Source organism: Eleutherodactylus coqui, chromosome 10, assembly GCF_035609145.1.
Source record: "Eleutherodactylus coqui strain aEleCoq1 chromosome 10, aEleCoq1.hap1, whole genome shotgun sequence".
NCBI lineage: Eukaryota > Metazoa > Chordata > Amphibia > Anura > Eleutherodactylidae > Eleutherodactylus > Eleutherodactylus coqui.
Genome location: NC_089846.1, coordinates 10,394,110 through 10,409,698, shown reverse-complemented (window position 1 = coordinate 10,409,698; position 15,589 = coordinate 10,394,110). Strand labels below are relative to the sequence as shown.

The 15,589-nt window shown below is 49.6% G+C and overlaps 1 protein-coding gene across 1 annotated transcript in view; it reads right to left on the bottom strand.

Annotated features, from left to right (window-relative positions):
* NCS1 (neuronal calcium sensor 1) overlaps positions 1-10,749 on the bottom strand; it is a 58,278-nt gene extending 47,529 nt beyond the window's left edge. Inside the window, exon 1 of the mRNA XM_066580226.1 lies at positions 10,400-10,749. Within this exon, the coding sequence (XP_066436323.1) occupies positions 10,400-10,463 (64 nt within the window). The 5' untranslated portion in view covers positions 10,464-10,749. The remainder of the gene's footprint in view (positions 1-10,399) is intronic.
* Positions 10,750-15,589: the final 4,840 nt, after the last annotated feature.

The window sequence follows — 15,589 nt, the reverse complement described above, 5'->3', positions numbered from 1 at the left end:
TTTGGCGCAGTTTCAGGAAGATAGCCGCCATGTAATCCTTTAATCACCCCTTTACGTTTTGCCTGCCCCTGCAGCCGTGCTCATCTGACAGCGGACGGCACAAATCCCGTCCAGCGGAAGATTTATAAACGGATTGTCCAACTCCGATGGATTTATCTAAACTAAGAGGCGATCAGCGCGCCGAAGCTGTTCATTACCTGCGGCAAAGTGCACTCAGATCCCGGGCTGCAGCGTCTGATGGTTAACCAGCGCCAGGCCAAAAGTATGTGACCCCCCCCTCCTCGTCTGGAAATTCAGCCGCTATAATCACACCGATTGTGGAGCTGGATGTTACAGCTCATATATAGGTGAGTGTCCGCAGGAGGATGGGAGTTGTAGTGCTATGCAGCTATATGGGAGAAGATGTGGGGATTAGCACATAACGAGGCAGCTCAGGAGTCTGGGAAAGCTGGGTGACCAGCCATGAACGCCATGTTAGTCGTCAGCCAGACAGACTATTACCCTGCGTTTTCCTTGGCTCTGGGCACACCTCGACCTTCACAGCCACTGCTTCACACTATGCCATGGCTGATCGCGGATCGGTTGCAGATTCCACATCACCGCCTAGCGACGGTACGGGAAAATGTTTATTTTTTATTTATTTTTTTTTTTTTTAAATCTGGACTACGCATGTCCGACGGCGAGCCTCCAGGTCCATCCCCAGTACAGATGAAGAACATAAAAGATAGGTACGCACAGATGCTGGCCAGTTACAGAGTCGGATTCCGACCCCTTCGTGTACAGGCGGCCTTACCACAGGAGCTTACAATCTAATTTCCCTCCAACACACAAAGGCCTAATTTTCCTGCTTCTGGCCTGTCACAGACACATGATAGCATTGCAAAGAGATCATTGTAGCAATGTAGTCAATTCAACATTGCATAGCACTGGCAGGAAGTTTCCCCATGCACAAATACATATCCATTAACAGATACAGAGCTCACAGTGACTATATGCTATTGCTCCCAGTTATCAGCTGAACTCTGTATACCATACCTATGAAACCTCCTGCGGCTGCTTAAAAAGGTTGCCTCACTTCTAGCCGTTTTGCTGCAAGAAGCAGACAGCTCCGTACTTTGCCTAGTGGCCCAGGTTGGTACTGCAGGCTGCGTCCCATTCACTTCAGCCTGCCCAGACACCTTCTATAACTGACATACGAATAATGGTTTGCCCAACTGCTGCCCCCCATACACAGACATATGGCTCGGCTGAATGTTCGTGTGTTTAGGGAGGTAAGCCATAGCCAGACGGCTCAGGGGACAAAAGGATATGGTGCTGCAATTCAACATCCCCAATGTCATCTGTTGGTGGAAAGTTGAGCCTCCCTCATACACAGGTGAGCATGCCACCCAGTTTTCTGCACGTGTGTATGATGCTTCGAGTTTGGCTTCTGAGACTCACGGTCAGATGGGACACATTGCTGCACTCGGTACGTGAAACGGATAATGCAGTGTGTCCGGGCCCTTAGGCTGGGTTCACATGGGGCAGAATTTCCGCACGGCCATTGCGCCTGCGGCTCCTAATCCCAGGACTAGCCAGCAAACTGGACGAAATTTTGCAAAAATCTCGTCCACGCGCTATGGCCAAACCGTACAAAAACTGACGTGCGGTGTGGAATTCAGTTCCGCAGCAGGTCAATTCTTTTATCGTTTCCGCAGCAGCCTCTCTCCTCTCTATGGGGGAGAAAGCCACAGCGGAATGCTGAAGGTGAAATTGCTCTAAAACCTGCGGCTAAAGGCTGACCGTTTTGAAGCTACGCTTATCTGCGGAAATCTTGCAGTTTTTCAGTGTGGTCATTTCTGTCCCGTGTGACCCCAGCCTTAGAGTAATCTGGCCCCACCATTATTGACAGGTTCAGACACCTAATGTGTGTTCGGATCTTAAAAGGAGTTGTCCGGCTTTAATCTGTTGATGGTCGATACTCAAGATTGGTATAGGTTTGCAGCCAGACCATGTGCACAGGAAGCAGACGGCTCTGTTTCCACTGCAGTGGCAATGTTTGGTATTACAGGTGAGGTTCCCACTGAAGTGAATAAAACTTTGCCTGTAATACCAAACCTGGCCACTGCAGTGGGAACGGCGCTGTCTGCTTCCTGTACACAAGCAGACAGCCCAGCAAACAGTTGTATCGGCAACAGTCCCAGGCAAGGAACCCCTTCAAATCCAGAGGATGGGCTATCAATAGTTTAAAGCTGGGCAACCCCTTTAAGCGTAAAAATGACCACAGATGGTAAAAACTGTCCCCAATACAACACTCACAATCATAACTGCTGGGGGGGGCACCTTCCACGGATAACACAGAGTCCCTATTGTACAAGAGTACACTTCACACAGTTTATTTCTTCTAAAAACGTCCACCATTTTTGTGGTCGTTTTTCTTTTTTGGGCCAACCCCAGAGGGAGCGTGAAGTATAAAAGAAGGACTTCTACTTCTCCCGCTTGAGCGTTGGCTCAAAAAAACATGTATAAAATGGCCATAAAGTCCCAGGTTCATTTCAATCTGGACGCTTCATTAAATCGTCTACCGCGTTAAACCAGCGCCGCGTTCGCCACACACTGCGCCTCGTCTCAGGGAATAAAGTAAGACATCTGCCGGGACCGAGGAGCAGGCGGCGCAGCCCCCCCCCCCCCCCCCTGTGCCCACGCACACACGTCTCCCAAGGAGGAGGCATCGGCCGCTGCTGCAGCCTCACAGCGATGGCAAACAGATGCATGTAATTCAGCAACTACTCTTATGGCACATTAACCCCGTGCGGGCTGGGGGGTCAGCGACACGTAGCGCCGCTCATTCCACTACACCAGTTTCTGCTTTGGAGATGAGAATGGATCCCGCAGAATGGATCATGACGGAGACGATTTTCTGGATCTGACGTTCTGCTGCCTGGGCGTTCACGCCTCGTTACCATAGAAACCTCCTGTTTTTTGGTGGCCCATTATCTCGAAGAAAACCCGTAGATACACAAGTAATTCTGCCAATGTGACAGATGCGCAGCCTTCGGGGTGAGAGTTCCCGCATTTCTGGGAATCATCTGCAGCGCCGGGCGGAGGAGCGATCCGCTATAACGCTTATTGGGAGCAGCGGGGTCTAATACTTCTAATCATTGCGGTTTTGCTGCTGGCGAATTTACTGACCGGTGTCAGTACTAATATAAACGTCTGGCGCCATATCTGCCGTGAACCGCTATAATACTGTTACCGGCTTTATTAATTGTAATCTCTGTGATAGCGGGCAATCTGGAGGCACTATTTGCCTGAGATATCAAGAACTGACTCATAGGATCGTTACTGCCTTAAAGGGCCACTAACCCTCACAGTGTGGAGCGTTATAGGAGGGGCGGCTGATATAACCTCCAGAGACATCATATATGCGATATCAGTACTGGAGCGTTATAAGATGGGTGGCCGATATCCGTCACATACCCTGTTTCCCTGAAAATATGACATACCCTGAAAATAAGACATAGCATCATTTTTCCAGAATTTTTGAGGATGCAAAATGATTTTTCAGGCTTTTTGAGGATGCTTGAAATATAAGCCCTACTCCAAAATTAAGTCCTGCTAACAGTTAATTTAAATAGTGTCCAGGCAGCTATACATGTAAAAAAAGTTATACCTTTTTGAACAAAAATTAATATAAGACACTGTCTTATTTTTGGGGAAACACGGTATGATGGGATTCTCAGCACTGGACATACATGACACAGGGCAATGAATAGTTTGCACGAGCGGCCTGTTTATATAGGCAGTAATTGCGTTTGGATGTCGTTCAGTTGTTTATATTCGTTAGACCAGTGAATGAACAAACAATCGCTGTTCACACGCAACAATGTGCGGAAAATTATTTTTATGCCTGTATAAAATGAGCGAGAGGCAAATGAATTCTCGTTTGTCAGTCGTTTGCCTGTTTATATTGAACGATCATCGATGAAACTCGCAAGAGCCAACAATGTTTGGGACACAAAAATGAAAACAAGAGAGATTACAAGAGGATCTGGATACATGGGGGGGGGGGGGGGGGGGGGCAGATGAGGTGTAACACTGATAAATGCGCGCTTCTGCACACGGGCCGAGGAAATACATGTCACCATTACACATTAAATGGGAAACCACTGGGGACGCCGACATGGAGAAGGACTTGGGGGTTTTAGTTAACTGTATGCCTAACTGGAGCAACCAGTGTCAGGCAGCTGCTGCCAAGGCAAATGGGATCATAGGGTACATCAAAAGAGGTCTAGGGGCGCATGATGAGAAGATTGCTCTTCCTCTTTACAAGTCACTGATCAGATCACACATGGAATATTGTGGACAGTTTTGGGCACTGGCACTCAGGAAATATATATCAGAGCTTGATCGGGTACAAGAGCAGCAACTAAAGTAATAAATGGAATGGGCGGACTACAATACCCAGAAAGGTCATCAAAATTGGGACAGTTTAGTTTAGAAAAAAAGACGACTGAGGGGCGACCTAATAACTATGTATAGATAGATCAGAAGTCAATATAGAGATCTCTCCCATCATCTATTTATACTTAGTTATTAGAGCGCCCCCTTGTTACAGTCCTGTGTATAGATATATCAGGGGTCAGTACAGAGATCTCTCCCATCATCTATTTATACCCAGGACTGGAACAAGGGGGCGCTCTAATATGTATAGATATATCAGGGGTCAGTACAGAGATCTCTCCCATCATCTATTTATACCCAGGACTGTAACAAGGGGGCGCTCTAATAACTATGTATAGATATATCAGGGGACAATACAGAGATCTCTCCCATCATCTATTATACCCAGGACTGTAACAAGGGGGCACTCTAATAACTATGTATAATATGTCAGGGGTCAGTACAGAGATCTCTCCCATCATCTATTATACCCAGGACTGTAACAAGGGGGCGCTCTAATAACTATGTATAATATATCAGGGGTCTGTACAGAGATCTCTCCCATCATCTACTATACCAGGACTGTAACAAGGGGGCGCTCTAATAACAATGTATAGATATATCAGGGGTCAGTACAGAGATCCCTCCCATCATCTATTATACCCTGGACTGTAACAAGGGGGTGCCTTCTACATCTAGAGGAAAGAAGGTTTCTACCCGACATAGAAGGGGGTTCTTTACTGTAAGAGAAGTGAGACTGTGGAACTCTCTGCCTGAGGACGTGGTGATGGAGAACTAAATAAGAGTACAGGAGGGGCTGGATGCCTTTCTTAAGTGATACAATATTATACATTATAGGCACTTATTACTTCCGGAGGGTCGGTGGATTATTCAGATTGGAGTCAGGAAGGATTTTTTTCCCATAATTGGGGAAATTTGGCTTCTACCTCATTTGGTTTTTTTTGTTGTGCTTTCAACTTTGTGGGGGGGGGGGGGGGGGTTGATATCAAACGGAAACCTTTTCATTCCATCATCCATCGGCAAAAATTTTATTTTTAATTATTTTTTTTATTTTTTTTTTAAACTGAACACAGACAAATGGAGCTGAACTGAAGCACTTGAGATCCCACTGAAATCAATGGCGCCGTAGTTTTCTGCTTGGTTGCTCCTCAGACGGAACAGCTAAGCGGAAAACAAAAGCGCAGGTGGGACGAGCCCCAATTGTGATTACACGCACGGCGACGCTCAGGACCTGCACATTAAAATGATATTTACTAGTCACTGACTCCATTACAGCCTCTGCGGGAGGAGTTACAATGTATCAGTGTGTAGCCTGTTTGTTATGTATCAACTTTGTATTTATAAACCTCTTCATATTCCACAACACTTCACAATTCAGGCCGTATTCATGCAGGTGAGCGAGTGAAGCTGCACTGAACTCACATGAAACGCATAAAAAATATTGGGTGATAGCGCAAAAAAAAAAGGGGGGGGGGGCAAACTGTGATTTGTCCCCCCCGTAAACATACCCATTGTAAATAACGGGTTCTATTTCCATACAAGTTTTGCTCACTCGCGTGAGAAAATCACCTGTGTGGACGCACCCTCAGAGGGCCCATCATATAGTAACAAGCCATTAACACGAAGGAACGGGGATCTGACCGAAGGCTCTTTCACATGGAACACTTATTCTTCAAACGAATGAAAATGAATGATAATCGTTTAGGGTTACTGCAGCCAATGATCGAATGAGGAATGACAAAATGGTTTGCATTTCGTTCATTTTACGCAGGCATATAAATCATCGTTGGCTCGCTCGCTAATCATTTGGTTAAAACCCTGATCGTTCAGTCGTTCTCATTCACTATACAGCAATGTATCCGCCTGTATAAACAGCCTGCACGATCGAACTCTGACATTGTTCGCACGAACAATAGTCGTTTGGTGTAAACGGACCCGGAAGCACGAGCAGTGTGACCCGCTGGTCAGTAGCGTTACCGGTTCATACGTTCAGGACCCACATTCAAACCAATACACAGAATAAGTGTAACACATAGAAAGTGTCCATATGGCCCCCTGGGGCATCATAAATATCAGGTATGGTGTGTAAGGAGACCCCCACATGCTGCACACATGGAAGCCATTGCACACTAGGCCTCACAGAGAACGCAGCAGGACAGCCGTGGGCCGGAGGGGGAGGCTCAGTATGAGGAGAGAAGGAGATTTCCTCCCAAATGTGTGAAATGCCAGTCTGCAGCCAGAAAGCCGTCGATCAGGACAGAAACTCTCGAAATGTACCAATCATGACAGCCAAAACAGCGAGCCAAGCAAGACATCATGCAGATTATACAGAAGAGCTTACAATCTACAGTCTGCTCTGCCCTCGTCATCCTCCTGCACACACGTCACTCTGTCATCATAAGAACTGGATCCAACATACAACGAATCAGGGGGCTCCTTTACCCCCACATCCAATTGCTGTCGCCCTCATCTACTCCCGACTCGACTACTGCAACTCGTTGCTCATTAGCCTCCCCAAAAACTGACTCTCCCCTCTCCAATCCATATAAAACACGGCAGCTAGACTCATTTTTCTTCCAGCCATTTCTCAGACGCCTCCTCACTATGCCAGTCACTGCATTGGCCGCCCATCCACTCCAGAACTAAATTTTTTACTTCTCACCCACAAAGTTCTCCATGCCGCCGCGCCACTATACATCGCCTCCCTCCTGTCCGTACATCACCCAGCTCGCTCACTCCGATCCGCTAACACTCTCAGACTAAACACCCCTCTAACACGAACCTCACATGCTCACCAACAGGACTTCACCAGAGCAGCACCCATCCTCTGGAACGCTCTACCCCAAGGCATCCGGACAATCCCGACACACAAAACTTCAGACGTGCCTTAAAAACCCACCTCTTCAGGGGGGCATACCAAATCTCCTGACCTAGTCCCCCACCCCTCTCTATGGCTCCCCACCGCTTCCATCCTGCCCATCGCTCACAACCTCTACCCCTGCACCTCCTTACCAACCCTGTCTGCCATCTAATAACTGATTTCCACATGTAATTCCCGTACTGCCCGTGTTCCCATGCCTCCATGTAGCTCCTGTATCACCCCAACCCCGTTTGTTTCAGACTGATTGTTGCATTCTCTGTGTTCTCCGATGCTTGAAAGCGCTGCGGAATAAGTTGGCGCTATACAAATAAAGATTATCATCACCCTGTCCTTGTTATCAGTGTATTACAGCTCTGATACCTGTCAGTGACTAGCCAACCTTCCGCACACATCCAAATCTATATCTCAAAAACTACTAGCCAGCATAGAAGCCTGAGCCCCCATATATCTGAGCAGAACACCCCACAGATGACTTCACCCCCTCACACACCTGACAACCCCACAAACAAGCCTCCACCCACATCTTAATCATCTGCAACCCACAACTTCACCTCCCATTCTTGTACCCCATAACACCCCCTCCCCATACCCCATCATTGGCTCCTCACTATGCACTGGATCAGGACCTGCACTTACAGTAGGTCTTCCTAGTCGGCCCCTCACTGTCCATGCAGGAGACCCCTATATCTCGGATATGATGCTGCTGTATCGCTCATTCTCCACACAATACAGGACACTTACCGGCGGTCTTACTAGTCAGCTTTAACCCCTCTTCCCTCTCCTGCCCCCCAATTATGAGACACTTACACTATTTGTTCCGAGACAGTATAGCACTACTCCCCCTACAAATTGGGGTGATTGCAGTAGGTCAGCCCCTCTCTTACTGCACCCCTACAATACCAGGCATTTACTGGTCAGCTCATCGCTCCTGTAACCCGACAATGCGGAGCACTTACTGTAAGTCTTCTTCATTAGCCCCTCATCCTCCTTCCACCCTCAGATTAAGGGGCACTTCTAGCCCCTCTTCCCCCTGGACACCCACAATGCAGAGCACTTACAGTAGGTCTTCTTGGTCAGCCCCTTCACGCCAACAATGCCAGGCACCTACAGTAGGTCTTCCTTGTCACCCCCTATTCCTCCTGGACACCCACCATGCCAGGCACCTATAGTAGATCTTCCTCATTAGCCCCTCATTCTCCCTCACATTGAGGGGCACATACAGTAGGTCTTCCTGGTCAGCCCCCTCATTTTCCTGCATCCCCACAATGCTGGGCACATACAGTAGGTCTTCTTCATTAGCCCCTCAGCCTCCTTCAACCCTCAGATTGAGGGGCACTTACAGTAAGAACCCTTTTTTCAGTCCCTCACCTCCTAATTCAACTTGGACATCCACAATGCTGGATCATATAGTAGATCTTCCCTGTCAGCCCCCTCACTCCCTTCACATCCACCATGGAGGGCACTTACAGTAAGTGTTTCCTGGCAGCCCCCTTGCCCCAACCACACCAGGCACTTAAAGGAGGTCTTCTTAGTTAGCCCCATTACCCCCATCACACTGGGCACTTACAGTGGGTCTTTCTGGCCAGCCTGCACACCCACAATGCTGGGCACTTACAGTTGGTCTTCCCTGTTGGCCCTCTCACTTACAGTAGGTCTTCCCTGCCATCCCCCTCAACCCCAGGCACTTACAGTAGATCTTCTCTGTTGCCCCCGCCCCCCTCCCATACAGTAGGTCCTCCTAGTCAGCCCCATCATCCCCTCTATGCCGGGTACTTACAGTAGGTCTTTCTGGTCAGCTTGCACACCCACTATACCAGGCACTCACAGTAGGTCTTCCCTGCCAGTCCACTCACCCCCACCACACCGGGCACTCACAGAGGGTCTTCCCTGCCGACTCCCTTGGCTCCACCACACCAGGCAGTTACAGTAGGTCTTCCCTGCTGACTCCTTCACCCCACCACACCGGGCACTTACAGTAGGTCTTCCTGGTCAGCTCCTTCATCCCCACCACACGGGGCAGTGACAGTAGGTCTTCCCTGCCAGCCCCTTCACCCTCACCACACCGGGCACTTACAGTAGGTCTTCCCTGCCAGCCCCTTCACCACCACCTCAACGGGCACTTACAGTAGGTCTTCCCTGCCAGCCCCTTCACCCCCACCTCACCGGGCACTTACAGTAGGTCTTCCCTGCCAGCCCCTTCACCCACACCACGCCGGGCACTTACAGTAGGTCTTCCCTGCCAGCCCCTTCACCCCCACCACGCCGGGCACTTACAGTAGGTCTTTCCTGCTGACTCCTTCACCCCCACCACGCCGGGCACTTACAGTAGGTCTTCCCTGCCAGCCCCTTCACCCCCACCACACCTGCCAGTTACAGTAGATCTTCCTTGCCAGCCCCTTCACCCCCACCATGCCGGGCACTTTACAGTAGGTCTTCCCTGCCAGCCCCTTCACCCCCACCACGCCGGGCACTTACAGTAGGTCTTCCCTGCCAGCCCCTTCACCCCCACCACGCCGGGCACTTACAGTAGGTCTTCCCTGCCAGCCCCTTCACCCCCACCACGCCGGGCACTTACAGTAGGTCTTCCCTGCCAGCCCCTTCACCCCCACCACGCCGGGCACTTACAGTAGGTCTTCCCTGCCAGCCCCTTCACCCCCACCACGCCGGGCACTTACAGTAGGTCTTCCCTGCCAGCCCCTTCACCCCCACCATGCCGGGCACTTACAGTAGGTCTTCCCTGCTGACTCCTTCACCCCCACCACGCCGGGCACTTACAGTAGGTCTTCCCTGCCAGCCCCTTCACCCCCACCACGCCGGGCACTTACAGTAGGTCTTCCCTGCCAGCCCCTTCACCCCCACCACGCGGGGCACTTACAGTAGGTCTTCCCTGGCAGCCCCTTCACCCCCACCTCGCCGGGCACTTACAGTAGGTCTTCCCTGGCAGCCCCTTCACCCCCACCATGCCGGGCACTTACAGTAGGTCTTCCCTGGCAGCCCCTTCACCCCCACCTCGCCGGGCACTTACAGTAGGTCTTCCCTGCCAGCCCCTTCACCCCCACCACGCCGGGCACTTACAGTAGGTCTTCCTGGTCAGCTCCTCCACCACCTCCGGCTTCAGCTTGCTGTTGGATTTGCCCATTGTCCCTGGTGATTAATTCATGAAGCTCCGGGCGGTGTGAGCGCCGATGTGCCGCCTGCGCCCCGGGTCTCCGCCTCTCTGCCCGCTGCAGGCCCCGCACACTGCGCTCTCCGCGGGCGGTGGAGGTGCCGCTGCCCGGCGCGCTGTAGGCGGTGGAGCTGCCGCTGCCCGGAGCGCTGCTTGTGTGGTTGTCCCTGGTTACTGGACTCGGTCACACACGCTCCGTCCCCGCAGTCTCCTCCTATGTGCCTCATTCACTGGCTGCAGCGCTCCTCTTCCTGACTCCCTCCCCCACCCTCCTTGCAGATGCCGCCCCTCTGTCCCTGCAGACTACAGGCTGGCCCCCGCTGGCTCCGATGTCAGCAGCCGCAGACCCTTCTATTACACGGGCTGCCGACGCTGGAGGTGGACGCCGCGTTAAGTGCTCCGCAGCGGCACTTCATCAGCTTTACAATAGGCGGCTGACAGAGTCCATTTCAATAGCTGAGAGCCCTCAGTAGCCGCGGTCACATGTCAAAGTGGGTGGGAGTTTGGCTTAACTCTTTCCTGACAAAGCTGAAAAAGGGCTCATTCACACCGGCGGCGCTATTATGCGCGTATTTATTACATGCCTACTACGGAGAGCTTAACCGCCATTGGTTTGCATTGGGGTATTCAGACCTGCCTTGTTCGTACACGTATTTTACACGCGTGGGAAAAAAACACAGCATGTCTCATATTGATCCATAGTATTAACTGAAATTGCGCATTAAATTAAATGCGATCGTGTAAATACACATGATGCATGCAAATTTTTCATAAAGGCAGCAGAAATCAATGGGGCCTTCTTGTGTTTTTTTTGCATGCGTGAAAAGCGCAATAAAAACTAAATAAGTTCCAAATATGTGGGGAAGATTGAACAGCGGGCGGCGACTAACAGAATGGTATCTAACAAGGAGAAAGGCAAAGTCCTACATCTGGGCAAGAAAAATGAAAACAGCACATACAGAATGGGAGGAATTGGGCTAAGCAGCAGCACATGTGAAAAAGACTTGGGTATACTAATAGATCATAGACTGAACATGAGTCAGCAATGTGAAGCAGCAGCCAAAAAGGCAAACACAATTCTGCATGTATTAAGAGAAGCATAGAGTCTAGATCACATGAGGTAATTATCCCCTCTACTCTTCCTTAGTCAGACCTCATCTGGAATACTGGGTCCAGTTCTGGGCACCCCACTTTAAAAAAGACATAGATAAACTGGAGCAAGTTCAGAGAAGAGTTACCAAGATGGTGAGCGGTCTGCAAATCATTTCCTATGAGGAACGGTTAAAGGATCTGGGAATGTTTAGCAGAAGAGAAGGCTGAGAGGAGACTTAATAGCTGTCTACAAATATCTGAAGGGCTGTCACAGTGCAGAGGGATCAGCCCTATTCTCATCTGCACAAGGAAAGACTAGAAGCAATGGGATGAAACTGAAAGGAAGGAGACACAGATTAGATATTAGACAGTGAGGGGATCAATGAGTGGAACAGGTTGCCACGGGAGGTGGAGAGTTCTCCTTCAATGAGCCCACAGGCTATCTGCACACGGTGCGGAATTTGCTACAGACTATCCACAGTGTGGTGCAGAATTCACCCCCTCATTTGAAGAGCTGAAATCTGTTGCTAGAAGATTGTGCACATTTTTCTACAGCGTTTGGACTAGATTTTGAAAATCTCAACCACATTACTGAAACTGTAAATGTAGAGGGTCCAGACGTAAAATCCACGGCAAATCCATCCCGTGTCAACAGACTCTTGGCTGAAGGACATTTGTTCTCACAGCTCCATTACATGTACGGCCTCAGACCCCCACCATCGCCTCTGTTTGCAGTGATGTCGTGAACAATAAACTCTGGACACTATGGAGTGGAACCGGGTTGTCTTCAGCGACGAATCCAGGTTTAGTTTGGGCGCTGACAATGGCCATGTTCGTGTCTGGAGACCTCGAGGTGAGCGCCTCAATCCTGCCTTTGGTATGGAGCCGCACACTGCCCCCTGCTGGGGTGATTGTCTGGGGGGCCATCGCATACGTCAGTCGGTCCCCCCTAGTGGTGGTACGAGGGACAATGACAGCTCAGCGATATGTTCAGGACATCCTGCAGCCACTTGTGTTCCTCTCATGGCGGCTTCCAGCAGGATAATGCTCGGCCGCACACACAAGGGGGTCACAGGAGCCCCACAACATTGTCACACTTCTGTGGCTGCCCGGTTGCCAGAATTATCTCCAATGCAACATCTTGGATGACAATTTTAAAAGCCTACAAGTTTGCACATCTAGTGGCTCAATTATAGCAAATGTGGAGCGATACGCAACAGGATACCATACAGAACCTGTATGCCTCCATGCCCACGCGTATCATATTGTATCCAAGCTAGAGGTAGTACAACAGGGTACTAGAGACTCCATGCCCACCCGTATCACATCTTGTATCCAAGCTAGAGGTGATACAACAGGGTACTAGAGCCTCCATGCCCACCCGTATCACATCTTGTATCTAAGCTAGAGGTGGTACAACAGGGTACTAGAGCCTCCATGCCCATCTGTATCACCTCCTGTATTCAAGCTAGAGATGGTACAACAGGGTACTAGAGCTTCCATGCCCCCCGTATCACATCTTGTATCCAAGCTAGAGGCGATACAACAGGGTAGTAGAGCCTCCATACCCACCCGTATCACATCTTGTATCCAAGTTGGGGCAGTTCAACAGTGTACTAGAGCCTCCATGCCCCCCGTATCACATCCTGTATCCAAGCTAGAGGCGATACAACAGGGTACTAGAGCCTCCATGACCGCCCGTATCACATCTTGTATCCAAGCTAGAGGCAGTACAACAGGGTACTAGAGCCTCCATGCCCACCCTTATCACTTCTTGTATCCAAGCTAGAGGCGATACAACAGGGTACTAGAGCCTCCATGCCCGCCCGTATCACATCTTGTATCCAAGCTAGAGGCGATACAATAGGGTACTAGAGCCTCCATGCCCGCCTGTATCACATCTTGTATCGAAGCTAGAGGCGATACAACAGGGTAGTAGAGCCTCCATACCCATCCGTATCACATCTTGTATCCAAGCTAGAGGCGGTACAACAGGGTACTAGAGCCTCCATGCCCATGTGTATCACATCTTGTATCCAAGCTAGAGGCGGTACAACAGGGTACTAGAGCCTCCATGCCCACCCTTATCACTTCTTGTATCCAAGCTAGAGGCGATACAACAGGGTACTAGAGCCTCCATGCCCATCCGTATCACATCTTGTATCCAAGCTAGAGGCGGTACAACAGGGTACTAGAGCCTCCATGCCCATCTGTATCACCTCTTGTATCCAAGCTAGAGGCGGTACAACAGGGTACTAGAGCCTCCATGCCCGTGTGTATCACATCTTGTATCCAAGCTAGAGGCGATACAACAGGGTACTAGAGCTTCCATGCCCCCCGTATCACATCTTGTATCCAAGCTAGAGGCGATACAACAGGGTACTAGAGCTTCCATGCCCCCCGTATCACATCTTGTATCCAAGCTAGAGGCGGTACAACAGGGTACTAGAGCCTCCATGCCCAACAGTATCACATCTTGTATCCAAGCTAGAAGCGGTACAACAGGGTACTAGAGCCTCCATGCCCGCCTGTATCATTGTTGCTATTCACTACTAATTGCTCCACAATGAGCTGCACAGCTGGAAGGCGCCCGGCCGTCTACTACATGAGTCCCATTGATTTCAGTGGCATTTTCTGCGCCTCCGATCACTTCTCTTCCGTTTCATTGCTGTTATTTCCCTAAACGCCGTACAGCATTCTGCGCTATTATTTATGTTAAAAAAATGGAAATCCAACAATCCATCCTTACTTTCCATTGTGGTCAGTGGGTGACCGAGCTGAATGGAAACACTCATTTTTTTGTTTCTAATTTGATGCCGTTTTAATGGATTTTTTTTAATGAGCATGCGCAGAAAATTAGGAAGGCGAAACAATAAAAAAACGGATGTAAATGGAAGCAAGCGGAAGCAAACTTTTTTTAATGGGTTCCTTAACAAAAGAGAAACTCTGGTTGCCATTAAAAAAAAAAAACGGATCAGTTCAAAATGGAAATTAAAGCACTGATGTGAACGAGCCCCGAGAGGCTTCATGCATTAGAATGGCAGTCTGATAATGGATGGATCGTTAGGGGATGCTAATGATGAAGTAACCACAGTAAGGGTCCTTCAACACAGGACAACTGCCGCTACTCTGCTATTACAGGGGTGCGAGGATCGCTCCGTGAATGGAGGCACAGCATGCCACAGATCGCTCCGGCCACCCTCCTCTATTCACAGTAACCAGGCCGTCGTTCATAGGTGAGGTTTACATGGACCGATCATCATTCCATTTTTATGAACTGAATGACTGATGAGCTATTACTCGTCGTTCAGTCGCTGCCGGCGTTTACATTAAAGGATCATCATTCTGAATCCCGCGATCCAGCGAGAATCTGAATGATTATCATTCAGTGTAAGAGGTCCATTTAAGTCAATGGGTTACGGATTGCACTGGTATGATGCAGGTGAGCCCCGTTGGTAATATGTAAGTATATCTGCTGGCCATGGGTGACACTTGTGTGAAAAAAGCAAAAATTCATGAAAACTGCACAAAAAATTGCTGCGCTTTTCATGGAATGTAATCACACTCGCCCATGTGAATAATGGGGAGGGAATAGGTGAATGTCGGTGGATACAAGAGGAACGGCCGGAGCAGGAGGAAACAATTCTGTTCCTAATACTAGCTGCGGATATGTCATTAATATTGGGGTCTGCGCCTCTCTCCCCGCTGCACCAGCACCGCTGCTCTCTCGTGTCCTCCTGCAGGGTATCTGCTGGAGTCTCTCCATTGACCTCTGTGCATTGTAGAGGAGCTCAGCTATTACCTCTCTGTGTGCAGCCATCAGGAGAGGCTGGTTATTGACTCCAGGGTTCAACGCTCTCATTTCCTCAAGGCCAAAGACACATTTTGGAGTAATGTTGTCCTTGTGGAAAATCACTGCAGCTTGGAAAAGCCAGAGCGGTAATGCATCACATGCTGTACATTATAAGGCTACTAGTAATTATTAGGAAATTATAGGATCAGTGTTT